Source organism: Protomyctophum parallelum, assembly GCF_964188405.1.
Source record: "Protomyctophum parallelum genome assembly, chromosome: 14".
In the NCBI taxonomy this organism is placed as follows: domain Eukaryota; kingdom Metazoa; phylum Chordata; class Actinopteri; order Myctophiformes; family Myctophidae; genus Protomyctophum; species Protomyctophum parallelum.
Window position 1 is genome coordinate 19,808,272 of NC_139709.1, and position 20,000 is coordinate 19,828,271.

The window sequence follows — 20,000 nt, forward strand, 5'->3', positions numbered from 1 at the left end:
CCTTCATATTGAATGGCAGACTTCTCATGGGACTATGCTTGGCAGGGGCGTCCTTTTCCCTGAGTCAAGCCTAAGCTGACCGCATACCCCCTGGCTTGTTACTTCGGGGCCCAGCAGGAGTCTTTCCTCCTCATGAAAAGCCACTATAGGTGCTTCTTTCGGCTGCCTCCGATGCAGCTTTGATGGCTGAGCGCTGGTTCTGGCCTCTGGACTCCCAGGTCTGTAAACAGTCCACTGGGCGGAACTCAGCTTTCCAGCCGCAGTGTTGTGCTTCAGCAGCAAGCTTGGCATAGCGTAGGTGTTTTCGCTCATAAGCCTCATCCACTGAGTCCTCTCAGGGTACTGCGAGTTCGATGATGTAGGCTACACCTTTTTTTAGATAAGGGGACCAGAGCACCAAGTCAGGTCTCAGGGTGGTTGTAGCCAGCCTTCATCTGCCTTTGCAATGCATATTGCCCCAGGCAGAATAAGTCTGGTCCCTCTCAACTGTGGAAGGACTTCACAGCCGAAATGGTGATGGCCAACCAGATTCGTCTGGAACCAGGCTATAACCAACCAGGGCTAGTATTCAAATGAGGCGGGACATTGTGGAAAAAAAGCCTAACACTGAGAAGGACGAGACTAATATCCACGCAGTGATATTAGTATCACTACGCGCGGCTAGTATACTATAGCATTAGTGACCTCTAGAGGAAGCACAGACCTGGGGGACTCTGGACAGCTAAATATAGGTTTTAAGTGGTTAATAGCTAAGGTCTGTATTTCTGTGTGTGTGAAATCATGCATAATATCGACATTCAGAGGAGAAAAAAAACGACTGTGGTTATTCATCCAAACGTCTCCAACTATCATTCCCGGCGGAAACAACCGCAGCCGACCTCAAAGGCCGTTCCCATGAGATCGGCATGGTTTACTATACTGTCAGGACACTGAACCTTTTGACGCATGGTTTACTATACTGTCAGGACACTGAACCTTTTGACGCATGGTTTACTATACTGTCAGGACACTGAACCTTTTGACGCATGGTTTACTATACTGTCAGGACACTGAACCTTTTGACGCATGGTTTACTATACTGTCAGGACACTGAACCTTTTGATGCATGGTTTACTATACTGTCAGGACACTGAACCTTTTGACGCATGGTTTACTATACTGTCAGGACACTGAACCTTTTGATGCATGGTTTACTATACTGTCAGGACACTGAACCTTTTGACGCATGGTTTACTATACTGTCAGGACACTGAACCTTTTGACGCATGGTTTACTATACTGTCAGGACACTGAACCTTTTGACACATGGTTTAATATACTGTCAGGACACTGAACCTTTTGACGCATGGTTTACTATACTGTCAGGACACTGAACCTTTTGATGCATGGTTTACTATACTGTCAGGACACTGAACCTTTTGACGCATGGTTTACTATACTGTCAGGACACTGAACCTTTTGACGCATGGTTTACTATACTGTCAGGACACTGAACCTTTTGACGCATGGTTTACTATACTGTCAGGACACTGAACCTTTTGACGCATGGTTTACTATACTGTCAGGACACTGAACCTTTTGACGCATGGTTTACTATACTGTCAGGACACTGAACCTTTTGACGCATGGTTTACTATACTGTCAGGACACTGAACCTTTTGACGCATGGTTTACTATACTGTCAGGACACTGAACCTTTTGACGCATGGTTTACTATACTGTCAGGACACTGAACCTTTTGATGCATGGTTTACTATACTGTCAGGACACTGAACCTTTTGACGCATGGTTTACTATACTGTCAGGACACTGAACCTTTTGATGCATGGTTTACTATACTGTCAGGACACTGAACCTTTTGATGCATGGTTTACTATACTGTCAGGACACTGAACCTTTTGATGCATGGTTTACTATACTGTCAGGACACTGAACCTTTTGATGCATGGTTTACTATACTGTCAGGACACTGAACCTTTTGATGCATGGTTTACTATACTGTCAGGACACTGAACCTTTTGATGCATGGTTTACTATACTGTCAGGACACTGAACCTTTTGATGCATGGTTTACTATACTGTCAGGACACTGAACCTTTTGATGCATGGTTTACTATACTGTCAGGACACTGAACCTTTTGATGCATGGTTTACTATACTGTCAGGACACTGAACCTTTTGATGCATGGTTTACTATACTGTCAGGACACTGAACCTTTTGATGCATGGTTTACTATACTGTCAGGACACTGAACCTTTTGATGCATGGTTTACTATACTGTCAGGACACTGAACCTTTTGATGCATGGTTTACTATACTGTCAGGACACTGAACCTTTTGATGCATGGTTTACTATACTGTCAGGACACTGAACCTTTTGATGCATGGTTTACTATACTGTCAGGACACTGAACCTTTTGATGCATGGTTTACTATACTGTCAGGACACTGAACCTTTTGACACATGGTTTAATATACTGTCAGGACACTGAACCTTTTGATGCATGCAGGTGGACAGAGGAAGAGGAGGGCGCCTCCTCGTCGGGCACCTCCTCGTCGGGAGCCCAAGCCTGCCGTTAAGGAAGAAGAGGAAGATGTTGAGGCAGAGATCAACCCGGAGAACCCCTATCAAGTGAGTCACGCACACTTACTACTACTATACTTTTATTTTTTATTTTTATGACACTGACTTTATGAATGCTGTCAAAATCTCTGACATTCTTTTTTATTTAGGCTTGTAGGAGAATGTCAGCCTTTAATATCAGTAGCAAACAAAGACAGTTACTGTACATTTAACCACATTCTTGTAACACAGTGTTTCTCACTTTCACGTGAAGGCCCCCACATTGATGTGGCCATGTATTATGGCCACGGACCCCCATCTGAAAAGAGTTTGTGCCAGATACCCCCATAAGAGACGATTTGTGTTAAAATCGTTTAAAATCTCTGACATTTTGACATAAATCGGCCATACAGTAACTCCAAACCCAACCCCTACACCTGACTTCCAAATGTCTAATCCTAATTGTAAGACTAAGAAGACAAACTTCCCAAATCCTTTTTAAACTATAAGTCAACCATTTCTCTTCCAACCAGATAAATTGTCCATTGTGTCGCAAATTCAAAATATAGCTCGTGCCTACGCACACACTAAAAATGGTACATGCATTTACATAAACAACCCGGCCATACGGTGCAGTTATATTCTGTAATATGCCCACAGCCACCTAGAATATTCACACAGCTGTCCTTTGGTATCTGGGCGCTACCTGAGGGCGCTGCGGCTGGCGAGCCTTTCTCACAGCTGTGTGAGAGGCAACAGATGTCAGGGTCACGGCGAAGGGCCCCGGCCTGTCATAGCAAATCCGATCGCTCGTGGGTGTGCCGTTTTTTGTTATTGTTGTTGTATGACAATGTGTGTGTGTGTGTGTGTGTGTGTGTGTGCTGTCGGTTTGTCGAAGCCTTTCAGTCTCAGAATAGTCCCGTCTAAAGCTCTCTTTTCAGCTATTGAGGACAAATTATTCTACTCAAGACCCCCCTTCTCTCTCTCCCCACATGTCAAGTACTGATGCGCGCGCGCGCACACACACACATACACACGCACGCACGCGAAGGCGAGCACGCAGACTCCCGTACATGCACACCTCCCCTCCCTCTTTCATTCCTTATGCTGGGGCCCAGTTCCCTAATCCCCACTCTCTCTCTCTCTCTCTCTTCCTACCCCTGAGAGAATGGTGTGTTCCACAACCCCCACACACAACACACTCTTTGACAGCTACAGAAAGAGGGTGGGGTGGGGGGGGGGGGGGTGTGGAGGGGCTGGGCTGGGCTGTTAGAGCACAGTGTGCGTACACGTCAGATTTTTTTTTTGACAACAAAAACCCCCACATCTGACAACATCCCCTCCTCCAAATCCCTGCGCCTGTCGGAAATGTATTTTTAATTGGTCTGTGATGAGCCGTCTCCGCCGCTAAACCTCCAACGCATCACACGTCGCCGGAACGCGAGCTTATGCAGTGTGTACATGATGGGAAAATAAACCCAACAACTGCTAACCGCTGTCTTTCCACCCTCCCCACCACCCCCGTCCCCCCCGTCCCACTCCACACACACACACAAGACCCAGAGAGGTCTGGAGGGCGAGGACTCGGAGAGCACCATGACCTTTGAGCCCATGCTGGACCACATGGGCATCTGCTGCTCGGAGTGCCGCCGCAGCTACACCCAGTGCCAGCGGATCTGCGAGCCGCTGGGAGGCTACCAGCCCTGGCCCTACCACTACCAGGGCTGCCGCGTGGCCTGTCGCGTCATCATGCCCTGCCGCTGGTGGGTGGGACGCATCCTGGGAATTCTGTAAAGCAGTGGTCCGCTGAGGGGTGGTCCAGGTGGTCCCCAGCTAAATGAAGGAGAGTTGGTGACCAAATGGATCCTTATAGATCTTTAACTCTTGAGAGCGGAAGAATTAAACCAAACATGTCTACACGATTAGAGAATGTAGAAGAATTGTTATTTTGAGCAACGTTTGCCTGTTATCTCCAAATGGTACCAACATCAATACAGCATGGGATTTGGTTTGGTTTTGGTTTGGGTCTAGGAGGTTAAATCTCATCAGGTCTGTGGCTCAAATGCTGAATAAATAATGGACCTTGATATGAAAAAGGCTGAAACCCCGGCTGTAAAGGCAAACAACACCTCCTCTGGGGGGGAGGGGGGGCAGTGGAGATTGTGGGAGGGAGAGAGGGAGGGATGGATGTGGAGTTCTAGGAATAAATAAGTGTAATAATGATTCATACTTGGATGCAATTCGTGTCGCACACCGACGCTTTGTGAACTTGTAGATCTGCTATTTTCGATGTGGCTTAAGGGAGAGTGTAAGCAAAGAGGTTCAACAGAGTCTCAAGCCCTGCCTTGGTTCTCTGGCCTGTAGGTCTGTGCGTATCGCGCGTTAAATATTCACGTCCCAGGACAGTAAGAGAAGTGAACTACAGTAAGAGTGGTTCATTAGGAATGCATGATAACAGAATCTGGGCCACACATATCATAATATGTAAAGGTATGCTAAACCACATACTGTTCCCATGTACCATATAGCTCAGCTCATTAAAAAACAGCACCACTGACTGATTCAAGTTTCACTGTAGAATAAGACCCTATATACAGTTGGAGAAAGATTGATTAACAAAATGGTGGACAGACACTCAAAAAGTCCATTTACAGTCGAGCATGTTGAGGTCTGTGTCACTGTGGGTTTTTGTGTACACTTTTTCTTTCCTGCCATTCATTGCTTTGTGATGTAAATAAATGTACAAGATGAGAGGTATTCTATATAGGCAGCGTAGCAATCTGTCAAACTGCATATTGTGTGTGCTTAATGTTTTAGCAGCCTATTGTCTATTCAAGTTTGAACTTTTCCTTCACTCACGCTGTTTTCTTTACTGCGCTATGTCCTGAATGCTTTTCTCCACTGTATTTCCATCCAAATTAAAGCAATTATAAAGTTAAGAAATATCAAAGTGCAACGTCAATGAATAAACCTTTTTTTATGTAAACTTTCAAACATCACCCGCTTATCCATTCTTACAACTCCACATGACATGTAGGGAGCCACTTACTGTAGATATAGATTCTGCACAAAAATACGCAAATCATTAACCAGTTTTTTTCCTCTCCTTGTGGATGTGTGGCATCCCAAGCATTGAGCAGAGAGAAGTTTCCAGAGTGCTTTAATGTCAGAGTTGCAGCTCTGGATCTCTTTAATGAGACTAAAGACTCTGCAGCCGTCACGCTCCCAGATCTTACCCACGATGCAAAGCGCTTAGTTCCTTTTGATGTCAGGGGAGCAGCTTCAGGCAGTAGGGGGGGTTGGGGTGGGGTGGAGGAAAAGTGTGCGTGTGTGTGTGTGTCAATGTGTACGTGTGAGCTAGGGTGTTGCAGTAGCTGGTAGTGGTACAGCAGCTAAGAGTCCCAACCAACGGCTGCAACGAACGGGGGCCCTGTTTGATCGTCACGAGATGAAACAGCGTGCGATAAATTCAACACTTAACCCTGTATGAGAGGTCTGATGATGCGGTGGGGCCTGATCCATATTAACGCTACCGTGCCTTGCCAGGTTATTCACTCGCCTGCAGCTGTAGCTGCGTTGTATGATGGTGGTGGTGGTGGTGGTGATGATTCTCTACTAGAGAGCACTGCCCTATCTTCTTTTCAGACCAACCATCGGACTGGGACTGGTGATTAGAACTGGCATAAGGCAGCGGTTCTCAAATGGTGTGCCGTGCCCGTGACCTGTGAGACAAGTTGAAGGATTTTGTGACCACGGTCATCCCACTACATTTTAAAATGGACTATATCGGTACTTTTTGCATACTCATTTCACAATACAGTGGTACATTGTATACTGTCCCTGAGCTTGTGGATTGGCAATTTTTGCTATGAAAACACAGGTGCACCGCCGCCTTGATATTCTGACTTGCCCATTGAGCACAAATACTTCAAAGCCACTGGCATAAGGAACACCGCCATACTGCATCCCTCCCAGTGTGTACAGTACTGCACAGTACAGTACAGTACAGACTGCTTCTGGAAATGAACATAAAGCAGCCAATCCGCCCCCATTGCTGGTGTTAATCTGTCAAATAATTGCTCACACAAATCCAGATATTAATCGAGTGTACGGAGGTGAAAAAATATTTCACAGGCCAAAAACAAGATTCAAATGTAACACATTAAAGGTTTCCTTTTTATTAATCTCTACATTTTTTTACAACCGGTGAAACATGACTTTTGTAAAAGGCTTCCTAAAACAAGAGTGTTTTTGGTTTTTTACACTTCAAATAATTCCTTTGTATTAATCTTTACATTTGTATACAGGTGATAAAACAGGACTTTCGTAAAAGACTTCCAAAAAGGGAAGGAGTGGAGAGAGGGGAAGTGGAACAAAAATCTGAAAACCAGCTTCCAAAACATGACCCAGGTGAACCAAGCATGGACAAAGTTATTTATCTGGTCAGGGACTCGGGACACTCTCAAATACCCCTTAGATAAATCTGAATATTTTATAATAATCGTAACCAGAGCCAGCTCTCCTGCCAACTAGTTAGCATAGCCAGACAGGAACAGTTCTCTGGAACGTTCCCCATAGTGAGACACCTCACTCATCAGAAAACCAGGGTTAAGCAAGTAACCTAAGGTTTTCCTATGTTTACTGCGGTTAGAAATCCGGTCCTCACACCATAGGATGCTTAGTTCATACTGTGGTCCACCATGCCGTGGGACCGGCCTTTGAGTCTGCAAATGGATACTATTGCTGGCCCACTTCCTCCAACTTCCTCCATCCCTCCCGGCATAAACTACCGTGAAACCTGGCCCAGGGGGAGAGGCGTCCAAGAGACTGGGGACAACTCATCTATCGACGGTCAGTGGTTAGAACTCAGCTGTGGGACTGATCAGTGTCCAGTCCACTGATCGAAGACATAGCACAGACTCGCCTGAGGAAGCAACTAGCAGGAAGAGCCAACATACTATACAATACTAGTTATGGTGTGAACCAACTGTAAATCTGGTTTTATTTATAAAAATAAATGTATTAATACAATGTTTCATGATTTAGTTATTGGTTCATGATACCCTATATATGTAGTGTCTGCAGTCTTCATCATTAAATCATTATTTGTATGATATATTATACAGAAAGATTGACTTTCTGTAAAGTGCTTACTGACTGATTTGGCTGTTTACTAATTACTTGTTTATTTTATTTACTACTTATTTAGTATTTTATTGGTGTATTGAATTTAATAGATTTTTTTTTTTGTAACGGTTGGGACGCTAGCATGGTTGCTAATTTACGTGGTGTGATATACTAAGGTTTTATAGGATTCATCTCTTATCAAACAAACCAGCAATTTGTACTTGTATCATAAAGGCATCATAACAAAATATCAAGGTAAAAACACAGGATGTCAAACATACAGGCATATGGGTCTATATTTTACATTAGAAAGTAGGCCGGAAAAGAGTTCCAAAGGCCGAAAGCAACCAGGGCCTCAATAGCAGTATAGTCTCAATGCATTTCAGTAGAGTGTCATCGTTGATCTGACTCGTGGGCCGAGAGGGATTTCGGGAATCTGGCTATTTTTGGACATACATTTTCACAAAGCTCTTAAAATAGGAAACGTAAGCGTATATTTGCATTGAGAAATCTTTTCATAAATATTATACAATTCAATTGTGACAACGCAGAGGCCATATTGTTGCTTTACCTTTGATCCAATCACCACCCCTTGACATTCGGATCAAACCAACCCATCAATCAAGACCATTGAAATGACTTCCTTGAGAGGATCTTTATTGCGTTGACTCAGTCATGAGCTTATAGGAGAGGAGTGGTAGGGCACAGGGCTCCATGCTCGGCTTTCTGGCTTTGGTGTGACAGTCACTCCTGCTTGCTGAAGCCAGTAAGTAGAGCTGGGCAACATATCGTCGGTATTAAATCAGTATCATACTATATATTGTCTGGTATTTTGGTGTCGTCTCTTCGATGGTGCTGTTCTAAAGGCTGCATTGACTATTTTCAACCTGACATTCCTATTTTTACATGTCAATACAGGCAAAAAAGTTCAAATTGTGAGAACAGCAGATCTACAAGCCCGCAGTGTGATGCATTGTGAGCTCGTATATCATCATGTGACACCGCTGCGTGGTGAAGTGGTTAAAGGCATGTAATAGTATAACTTTTCTGGCAGTTCCATTATTTGCCTTCATCCACTTCGTTATTATAAATGATTGCTGATGATAATTTATCAAAATGATCACTTCATGTGTAAATACTTTGTGAAAGCACCAATAGACATTCCCACAAGGTATTTTGTCAAAACATATTGCGATGTTTGATTTTGTCCATATTGCCCAGCCCTACCGGTAGGAGACACCGGTGCTCTGTGAGCAGCCGAAGAGGTAAGAGGACATGGCTGAGGTTGGGGATGAAGACCAAGAGATGACTTCCAACAGAGGAAAGAGGCGAGGAAGAGAGATGGAGGGAGATACGGTCATGTGTGTGTGTGTGTGTGTGTGAGTGTGTGAGTGTGTGTGAGAGAGAGAGAGAGAGAGAAAGAGAGGCAAATGAGACAGTTGTTCAATACTTCTTGAACTCTACGTCATCAGGCGGGCTCATGTCCACTGTTCTTTTGCCTACATCTGTCCAGTTGGTGCTCAGCACTGTACCACCTGACTCCATCTGCAGGGGGTGAGGGAGAAGCAGACGATGACATGGTCTTTATTAATAGTTAATGGCTATTGATAGCAATGACTACTAGGTGTACAGTTAATCATTACCTTCAGTGTCGTTTGTGTTTTCTGTCAAAGCAGCATTCACATTATAAGACAGGGATGCAAGCAGTCCTTAATGCTTCAATCCATACGTTTTGTCCTCTGAGGTAGCCTGAGCTAACGCTAGACATTTCTGGCCTAGATGGGAGGGCCGCGGCTCAGAAAAACGCACACCCTGATTGGTTCACTGATCTGTCAGTCAGCCCCGGTCTCTCCTCCCCCCCAGTGCAGCACTGGTATTGTGTCGACCAGAAGCAGAAACCACTGGTTGCTGGAGTATACCATTCTAACGGACTGTCAAAGTTATTTCCACAGAGTCGGCACACGTTGGTTTTTTTCTTAGACGGTGTGTTGGGTTATTCAGCCATTCTCCTCATTTTCCTCGCATAGCCTCGTTTGAAGTTCCACTGGTAATGAATTCCTCACGGTGTTATTTTGAGGTGTGCACACCGCTCAGAGCCCTGACGTCACGTAATTTGGAGCGACGCCTACGCGGAAGGGTTGACTCCCACTTTTAGACCAGTGCAGCCCATGCGTAAATCCAGGCTTTCATTTTTCGCGCAGACGAAATGAAAGCCTGGGTATCGAGGCTACCTCTGAGGTAACTGCAACGATGTCTCCTACACTCTAAATTCCTCAATGGAACAGTAGGGAGACCAGACTCCAACCACTGCAGATGTACTAATTATATTGCCTTAACATTCTCTACAATACAGATGGGTTAAAATATCATTAAAGCTTAAGTTCCATATTAACTGCTGTACTGGTGTACTGTATGTCTGTCCTCTGCAACACCGAGTTACACTGTTAAGTTTCTGTTTGTACATTTCGTTCACCTGAGTGTTCTCTGTATAAAGTTAGGAGTTAATTAAACTAAAGAGTGTGAAAGTGGACCAAATGGTATTGTAAAAGTTCACTCAGAACTCACGTAAATAAACCCTGAAGATTTTACTGTGCATATAGACAGGTGTGTGTAAGAATCTGCCACAACCACCTACACAATCTTCTTCATTTGACATTAATACACAAGTCTCCTACCGGAAGCGCGGCTGGTTATCAAATTGGCTTGGAATGCAACAAAAAAAACCATCAAGGCTTCATGGGGTGTGTAATTGATAGAAAATAAGTAATCTTTTGGGTGAACTACTCCTTATAGCACCTTTCAAAATGTAAACAAGAAGTAACAAGACACATTTCAACAATCAACAGGATAGACTGAAATGTAATTAATAAGAGTCAGCACTGAAAGCTAATCTATAAAAGTGCGCTTTCAGCAGGGATTTAAAGGGAGGAGACCAAGAATTCAGCAAGGCTGATCTCCAAGGGCAGTGCATTCCAAAGTGTTGGAGCTCTGGTGCTGAAAGCCAAATCTCCTTTGGTCTTTATTTTAAACTGAAAACTTGGCTTTCAAGAAGTGCTTTGCCTAAGGATCTCAGAGAGCGTGTTGGCACATACAGGGGGAGAGCAGATCTGAGATGAAGGGAAGAGCAAGACCCGACCTAGCCTTGTATGTCGTGAGCAGGATTTTAAAGTCAATTTTAAAAGGGATTGGGAAGCAAGTGTCGAGAAGCTAAAATGGGTGTGATGTGGTCGTATTTTTGTAAGGAGAGTATAAAGAGAGTTACAGTAATCTAAACGTGAGAAGATAAACGCATGTATGACTTTTGTCAGGTCAGGTATGGATAGAAATGGTTCAATTTTCGACATGTTTCTTATACCTGTACAGTAGGTGATAAAATTGGAAGACTTTATTATTATTATTTATTTTTTAAGAATGTTTTTGTGGCTTACGCCTTTTATTGTTTTTTTGAAGGGACAGACAAAAAATACAAAAAATTATATATCAAGTTGATAATGAATTAAAATACTGTTATAAGCAAAATAATCTTGCCATGTTTGCCAAGCTGGAATATACTAATACCGGAGCAACATTAAACATTGTCTTTATCTGTAAAAATTCAACATTGATGGAACTTTAAAATCCCCACAAAACCATAATGTGAAATATCTCGATACTGTAAAGTTTCTTAGGTCTACAGAATTCAACAGATACTACCTAACTAGAGTCCGGGTGGAAGGGGAAATCCTCAGAGAGATCAACAGGACATGATTTTATACTTCCAAAACACGTGTCAAAAACGCTCCCTGTCTCAATGTTTCATATTTAACTCGGCAAGTGTACGAACTAAGTTCCCATTTGTACATTGTCCGACTCACATAAAACATGATTTTACTGTGTTCTCTGGGAGATGTGTCGTGCATTGACAGCGAACACGTGTTGTACTACTCACAAAGGACTTGTTCATGGCGCGCTTGACCTCATCAGAGCCATCCGAGTAGATCTGCTGGAAGAGGCTGTTGAGCGCTGCGTCTCCCTCAAGCTTGTCCTTCTTCTCCTCTTCGCTGATCTCCACCACCACCTTGTCCCAGTCCCTGGTCTGCTGGGCCGAGGACGGATACTGGCCTGTTGGGTGGAAGGAGAGCCAGCAAGCGGCTCGCGTTAGTCCCATTCTACAAATTTCTTCTAAAATCACGACAGTTTTCTGATATGTTTCTATATCAGTGGTTCTCAAACTTTTTCATGTCAAGGACGACTCAGAATGATATGTATTTGTTGTTCCAGGGACCTCAGAGAAGCAAATATTTGAGTTAAAAACGGTTGCTGTGATCGGCAAGCTTATAGCGCGGAACTCTGTGCCACGCTATGAGCTTGTATATTTGCAATATTTGAACAGCTAAAGTTTAAAATAATGGTTAAAGTGGTTAAAAGCTAAGGTGACACAGATCTTAATGGGTTCATGCATTCACTTTATATTTAAAACAATGCTGACTGTTAGAACCTCGAGGTGTGCTAAAGTGTGGTTTTGAACCGTTTCACCAACCATAAGAGATGGTCTTTATTGTGTACAGTACAGGTATGCAAGAGTGACATTTATTTTTGTTTTTGCAACTCAGGCATTGTAGCAGCATTAGCAACAGCAATAGAAAAGAGCCAACAAATATATGCAACAAGAATAATAAGGGGGGAAAAGGTGAATAATTAAGGAGGACAGATTTGACCTGTCCTGGCACTGAAAGTGATTGAAGGTGCTGTGCACAAGGTTCTTATCTTAGCCATACATTATCTTCTTATTAAATCCAATACTGAGAGTGAATGAAATCGGCAATGTGTGGTTCCTTGGCCACAGAAGCAACGGATAAAGAACATATTTGGACTTGGATATCATGGCCAGGTAGCTGTACAAACAAGAGTTGGCAGTCTGCCTCATCTTTATGGGCTATTCTTTTTTCTAGAATAAGATAATATACGGTCTTGGTGCTGAGCCAAACTGTTAAAACTAACAGATAACATAAACAAAGACAAGGGCTCACTTTGTAATGCTCCAGGTAACACAGCAGGCAGGACATACAACGTTTCGACCTGTGTCTGTCTTTCTCAAGTATGATACGGTACTCATGATACTTCATGCTTGAGAGAGACCGCCACGGGTCAAAACGTTGTATGTCCTGCCTGCTGTGTTTGTGAATATAAGTTACCTGGAGCATTACAAAGTGAGTTGCGAGCCCTTGTCTTTGTCTATTTTTTATTCTATACAGTAGAGGCAGCCGGAAAGTGGAGAGGGAGACGGCGTAGGAGGAGTGGTACAAGAGACAACGTTCTGGTGGGAAATGACCCAAGGCCGAGTCATCCCAGAGAAACAAAGAACACCACACTGTACATTATTGCACTATTTTGTAAGAACCATGATTATTTGCACGCCCAGTGGCCCACCTTTTATTTTACACTTAAAAATATGCTAAATATTGTCGCTGTCGGGCATAAACCTTGAATCTCCGTATTTCAACTTGTAAATGAATGCCCTTAATTAATGCACTAGGCCTACTGCTACTTCATCGTACATTTGGGGTGTCACACAGAGGTAACAAAGATAGCCCATCTATAAGCTCATGGACACACTGTGAGCTTATAGATCTGCCATTCATGAAAACCTGTCAATGTTTTTATAAATATGAATCAATGAAAAGTATTAACAAGGGCTTGTGACAAAATAATAACTACATTGGATCCATTGGAACACAGGTTCATTATTACATTTCAAACAGTTTTGGACATACAAGGTTTCCAACCGATAGAGACCACATATATTGTGCATGTATGTGTATACCATCCCTGGTCATTTTTTATTTCTGATAGAAAAGAGCACTTCGGATGGCCCATTTAGTCTCAGAAGAGCTGCATGGTCTTGGGTCTTAACCCCCTTATTGCTAGATTTAATAACATCTTATTGTGCATTGGGCCAGATTTGGCGACTTTTTGAATGGCAATCGAAAAATGTGAGATATGACCACAATGTCACGAAATGTCTCATTGTAAAGCCCCACGTCTATAGTTTACACCGAAAAAAGAATTATGATTCTAGCTTGTTCCATCGTTTACTTATAAGCATTTTAGTACACCTTGGTTTGACTTATCACTGAAACCAAGGTCTACTAAAAAGCTTATAAGTAAACGATGGAACAAGCTATAATCATAATTATTTTTTCATTGTAAACTAGTGACTTGGAGCTTTAAAATGAGACATTTCGTGACATTGTGGTCATATCTCACATTTTTCGATTGCCATTCAAATAGTCGCCAAATCTGGCCAATGCTGGCCAATGCCCCATTTCGTAATTCGTCATTTTAATGCAAATCGCAGATCAGCGATCTAAATAAAATACATCACGTTTTACTTTCACTTTCAAAGTAATACCCAGAATTGCCACCAGATGGCGGGAACGTACCATTATGCTGATTTTGGCTAAAGTGTCAAATCTGGCTAAATCACTTCCTGTCAAACGGAGGTAAACAACCAAGGCTAGTTTGACCCCAAGCAGATAGCTTGGCTGTCCGGATTGCTAAGCTAACATTAGCTTTTTCATAACTTAGTCAAATTAAGCTTAAAAACGGCCAGGAACGGCCAAAATATCACATTTTTTGCCACGAATCACATAGAGACGGCGCGCGTGCACGATAGTGCACGATCGCGCGGGTTTCGGCCGGTTTTTGGTAGATTACATACAAATAAAAATAAAAAAAGTCTAAAAATTCCATTATTTTGTTATAATAAGACGTACTGACAGGGCAGTACGTCTATTACGTCAATTACGCCATTGGCCACGAGGGATTTGTTGATTTAATACGCAGATAACGTCATTGGCCACTAGGGGGTTTAATGACATGTGACAAATGAAGTACCTGTTTGAAGCCCTGTGCTCTTTTGCCACAATCCTGACATTTCCCCAGCTTCCGTGGCCCCAGGTGTGAGCATTAAAGAGTGAAAAACAACAAAGACGACGGCTAGACTCCTGCAGAGCCACGCCGTTTCCAGCCAGGTGAACACATAACCATGCATGTATATAATAATCTACCGGTATGTGTGTGAGTGTGTGTGTATTGTGAGCTTGTAGATCTGCTATTTGAGAAATGTTTGTAAATGTTTCTGACTTTCCAAAAATGGGAATGTCAGGTTGCAAGACCTAGCCGTTTGAGTGGTTTAATAGAAGTAGCGGGATTATGGCGGAATAGCCTCGGAAACCCAGACGTTTTTTTTTTCCAGGGAGAAATAAAAAAAGTCTGGGTCGAGTCCACTTCAATTTGGCATAGAGTAGCGCAAACGTTGATCACTCTCTGCTGATTTCTGATCGTCTGCACCTTTGTTAAATTGACACACACGCACACCCGTACACACTCCTCTCTCTCTGTCGCTCTAATTAATTAGTCTCATGTCCAGCAGCTGCGCAGTTTCTCCCGGCGGATCCTGCCGGGAGCTGCCTCTGCCATAGAAAGCATAGGTGAGTTCCAGGCTAATGGCGGAATTACCGCCCAAGGATGTTACGCTGACACTTTACAGATCAGTTTACATTCTCCGCGAATTAAACGAGTGTTGTGATTGGTCAAAAAATAACATATCAGCAGGAAATACGTCTGGCGGATGTTCTAGCCCGACACTTCCGGCAGAACACTCTCTGCCTTAGGTCGTGACCAGTGGTTAAACTCACACAATAATGTTATGAATTTAATTTTAATTTGTTGTAACTGCACCTCCTGCCCACTTTGAAAATCACTGTAGTCGCACTATATTCAAAGCTAGCAAAGCGTGTTGTTTTCCGCCCTTAAAAAAAAAAAGATTGAAAGTACATTATACATTATATATTCAGTAGCAAAATTGCAGTCCAGTTATCTGGCAAAAGAAAAGATGTCAAACGTAGATTTAGCGCCGTCGATATTGCACAGCTCTAACAAGTGGGGGCGTGGGCATGGTTTTAACAAATAAAAAGTGGTACTTAAGAGGATATCCTGCAGAAAGGAGGTGAGTACACATAATGCGCTTGGTTTGACTGCCCACTTACCTTATAGTTCTGAGAGAGAGAGGGAGAGAACATACCAAGTATTCAAGTATTAATCTTGACAGTAATGGGACTGCGTGGGTTCAAATCGCGTCTCATGTTTTTCACTGTCACCCCCCTGCCTCATCTGTCAGACTAATGAGAACGACTACGTAACCAAAAAATACACGCGCGCCAACATTGATCCTCCCACTGTCGCAGAGAGTGAGTTATGAGGAGGCCAACACAGAGACAGAGACAAAGAGAAATAGAGAGATAGAGAGACAGAGTGAGAGAATGAATGAGGGACAGAGATTAGTTAACCACACAGCATCCACACAGTATACTGGGGGGGCTCATTAGCCAAAAAATAGCAAAGTAAGGTTAAGTAAGTGGTTAAGAGGTGGTGAACAAAGAGAGAGAGAGAGAGAGACATAGGGTTTGTACTGACTGGGGGTGAAGTGTCTGATGCTGGGCTCCTGCCCTGCTCCTTCCAGCGTCTCCCACCTGATGGCTTCAGTCTTCTTCATCTTGATCTCCACCTGACGGAGGAAAGGAACGATAGAGAGGCTGTAGCTTTCTATCGATTGTTACATTCGCTACGGCGACTGATGCTGACATTTTAACACGCATCACGCTTTCTCACGGTAAACTGAGCTGACAGGAGGAGGGTGGGGGGGGGGGGCAGGAGAGAGAAAGGGCAGATTAAAAATAACAGCCATCGGGAGCGACAGCGGTTTGAAACACAGGGCAACACAGAACATCATTGCTAGGCCAGATATACGCTCAGAAACATCATCATTCCAGGCCCTGCGTGTGCGTGTGTGCGACGTAAATGTGAGGCTGTGTGTATGCGTGTGTGCATGTATGAGCCTGTGCGCGCGGGCATGTGTGAATGATGGACATAGAGAGAGATCAGGGAGATGCGGGGGCACCGCTCTATCTGGTGCTTTCCTGACAGACAGACAACACTAATGAGATGTCTGTCAGCCCAGGGGCCAGAGAGAGAGAGAGACAGAGAGAGAGAGAGGCAGAGAGAGACAGAGAGAGAGAGAGAGACAGATGGTGAGAGAGACAGTGAGAGAGACAGAAAGAGACAGTGAGGAAAAGGAGACAGAGAGAGAGAGAGGGGGGTGGGGGAGCAAGACGGTGAGAGAGACAGAGAGAGGCAGTTAAAAGGGAGAAGAAGAGAGAGAGAGAGAGACACAGTGAGTAAGACAGTGAGAAAAAAGGAGACAGAGAGAGGGGGGGGAGCAAGACGGAGAGAGAGACAGAGAGAGACAGTGAGAAAGAGAGAGAGACGGAGACGGTGAGAGAGACAGTGAAAAAGAGAGGAGAGAGAAAGAGAGGAGAGAGAGATGTGACTGAGAGTTAGACGGAGACAATTCTTTCTTACATGGCTGTATATACTGTAGGTTTTAAGCCGACTGGGCAGCGCCGAAATATGGCTGCAGCTGTGTAGCTCTGATTGTTGTCTCTATCGTAACTGCAATGAGTGCCTGCACAACCAGAATTTCACCCATGTTACTTGTAATGTGTTGTGACAATAAAGTCTGATTGATTGATTGATTGACTACTTTTAATATGATTTTCACTGGATATTATGATCTCATGTTAGAAAGCTTGGGCTCTATAAATGGATTGTCATCATCACACCAACAAAAAACACTGAAAGTGAAGAGGGTGAATGAGCATGAGACAGAGATAGAGGGAAGGAGGGAGGGAGGGAGGGGGGAAGATAGGGATGGAGGGATGGATGGAGGGGGGGAGAGGGAGGGAGGGAGGGAAATGGGAGGTAAAGGGAGGGGAACGGATCAGGAGAACAAAAGGAGGTGGGGCATATGGTTTTCACATCCATTTGTGGAAATATAAAAATAAAATGATCAAAGAAAGTGTGCTTTTCTTGCTTTCTTTGATTAATACTTTGTTTTATTACATTTATTTTGATTGATGAAAAAACGAATGGATAGCGTAATCACAAAAGAATAATAATCGATAGTTGGCCCGGGCTGCCGGCGTGGTGGTCCAGGAACCCTAGGCTGCAATGCCAGCCTGACAGCGTGTCGCGGGTTTGAATACCGATGACCTTTGCTGCGTGTCACTCCCCATCTCTCTCCCCATTTCCTGTCAGTCTACTGACCTATAAATCAAAAATAAATAAATAATCAAGTTACTGGCACTACCCTAGAGTCTAGACTTCAGTTCATAAGCCACTGTTACTGTATGAATCTGTGCTAAATCAACACACCAAACTGTTACTGTATGAATCTGTGCTAAATCAACACACCAAACTGTTACTGTATGAATCTGTGCTAAATCAACACACCAAACACACACATGGTAACACTGAGCTACACTGACACGGCACATGCTGGGGAGACACGCAAGACACACTGTTGTGTGCCACCACCTGTCATGATGTGTGAGGGTTAATACATGGGATGTGGTGTATGCGTGTGTGTATATAATACGCAGTGTTAAGCAGTGTGTGTGTGTGTGTGACTGTGTGTGTGTATAATACATGGAATGCAGTGTGTGTGCGTGTGTGTTTTACAACACTGTGCAAATAAAGGCTATTTCTGCTCCATTGGGCGATAAGGTAATTAATTCACCATGGTGTCAGGACAGGAGAGAGATGGAGAGAGATAGAGAGATCAGATCAGAGAGAGGAAGATGGAGGGAGAGAGAGATGGAGGGAGGGAGAGAGAAAGGGAGATGGAGAGAGATGAGATCAGAGAGAGATGGAGAGAGAGATGGAGCGAGAGAGATGAGATCAGAGAGAGATGGAGGGAGAGGGAGAGATGGAGAGAGAGAGAAAGGGAGATGGAGGGAGAGAGAGATGGAGAGAGAGATGAAGAGAGAGAGATGGAGGGAGAGATGAAGAGAGAGATGGAGGGAGAGAGATGGAGAGAGAGAGAGATGGAGGGAGAGAGAGATGGAGGGAGAGAGAGAGATGGAGGGAGAGAGAGATGGAGGGAGAGAGATGGAGAGAGAGAGATGGAGGGAGAGAGAGATGGAGGGAGAGAGAGAGAGATGGAGAGAGAGAGATGGAGGGAGAGAGAGATGGAGGGAGAGAGAGATGGAGGGAGAGAGAGATGGAGGGAGAGAGAGATGAAGGGAGAGAGAGCTGGAGGGAGAGAGAGATGGAGGGAGAGAGAGATGAAGGGAGAGAGAGCTGGAGGGAGAGAGAGATGGAGGGAGAGAGAGATGGAGGGAGAGAGAGATGGAGGGAGAGAGATGGAGGGAGAGAGATGGAGGGAGAGAGAGATGGAGGGAGAGAGAGATGGAGGGAGAGAGAGATGGAGGGAGAGAGAGATGGAGGGAGAGAGAGAGATGGAGGGAGAGAGAGAGCTGGAGGGAGAGAGATGGAGGGAGAGAGAGATGGAGGGAGAGAATGGGAGTAGGGATGGGACGATAATCATCATCCTTTATCGTGATAAGAAACACTCACAATAATCGTACGGCAGAGATTTTAATATATATGGTGAAATTGTCCTCACACACTAGGATGAATGAACGGTTGTTGAGCTGCAAACCCTCTACACTCCATAACAACAGACCTGTAATGAACACTCTTATTTCACTTTACACAAATCCAATTACCTGCTTCGATTCAAGTGGTTAACAACAGTGACATTTAAAGTTTTAAGCATACCGGTATTTTGATTATTGTGGCAATTATATTTGCCACAATAATTGTAATTCTCATATCGTCCCATGCCTAAGAGGCAGATGGATGGAGAGAGACAGATATGGAGGGCGAGAGAGGGAGAGAGAGAGATGGAGGGAGAGAGAGGAACAGAGAGAGATGGAGAGAGAGAGATGGAGGGAGAGAGAGAGAGAGATGGAGGGAGAGAGAGAGAGGGAGAGAGAGAGAGAGAGAGAGAGATGGAGAGAGAGTGAGAGAGAGACATGGAGGGAGAGAGAAACAAAGAACAGCCGGGATGAAAAGAGAAGAGCAATAGCAGGAAAAGGCGACAAAGAAAGAGTGGGCGGGTAGAAGAAGAGCGAGAGAGAGAGAGAGAGACCGAGATGGGGGGGGCAGTGAGAGACAAAACACAAGGTGGAGGTCTGTGGCACGGCGGAGCGAGAGGGACAGACAAAGAGAGAACATGGCGAGCGAGAGGGACAGACACAAAGGGACAGACACAGAGGGACAGACACAAAGAGAGGAGAGAACATGGCGAGCGAGAGGGACAGACACAAAGAGAGAACATGGCGAGCGAGAGGGACAGACACAAAGGGACAGACACAGAGGGACAGACACAAAGAGAGGAGAGAACATGGCGAGCGAGAGGGACAG

The 20,000-nt window shown here is 44.2% G+C and overlaps 2 protein-coding genes across 3 annotated transcripts in view; one reads left to right on the forward strand and one right to left on the reverse strand.

Annotated features, from left to right (window-relative positions):
* Positions 1-5,514, forward strand: part of LOC310870639 (leukocyte cell-derived chemotaxin 1-like) — an 11,897-nt gene extending 6,383 nt beyond the window's left edge. Inside the window, exons 6-7 of the mRNA XM_083781903.1 lie at positions 2,512-2,633; positions 4,122-5,514. Coding sequence (XP_083638029.1) covers positions 2,512-2,633; positions 4,122-4,358 — 359 coding nt within the window. The 3' untranslated portion in view covers positions 4,359-5,514. The remainder of the gene's footprint in view (positions 1-2,511; positions 2,634-4,121) is intronic.
* Positions 5,515-8,968: 3,454 nt separating this feature from the next.
* The window catches only part of sugt1 (SGT1 homolog, MIS12 kinetochore complex assembly cochaperone), a 37,795-nt gene continuing 26,763 nt past the window's right edge, over positions 8,969-20,000 (reverse strand). For both annotated transcript variants that reach the window (XM_083781907.1, XM_083781906.1), the window contains exons 11-13: positions 16,149-16,239; positions 11,620-11,792; positions 8,969-9,236 (exon numbers count right to left, since the gene is read on the reverse strand). In XM_083781907.1, the coding sequence (XP_083638033.1) occupies positions 9,135-9,236; positions 11,620-11,792; positions 16,149-16,239 (366 nt within the window). In that variant the 3' untranslated portion in view covers positions 8,969-9,134. The remainder of the gene's footprint in view (positions 9,237-11,619; positions 11,793-16,148; positions 16,240-20,000) is intronic.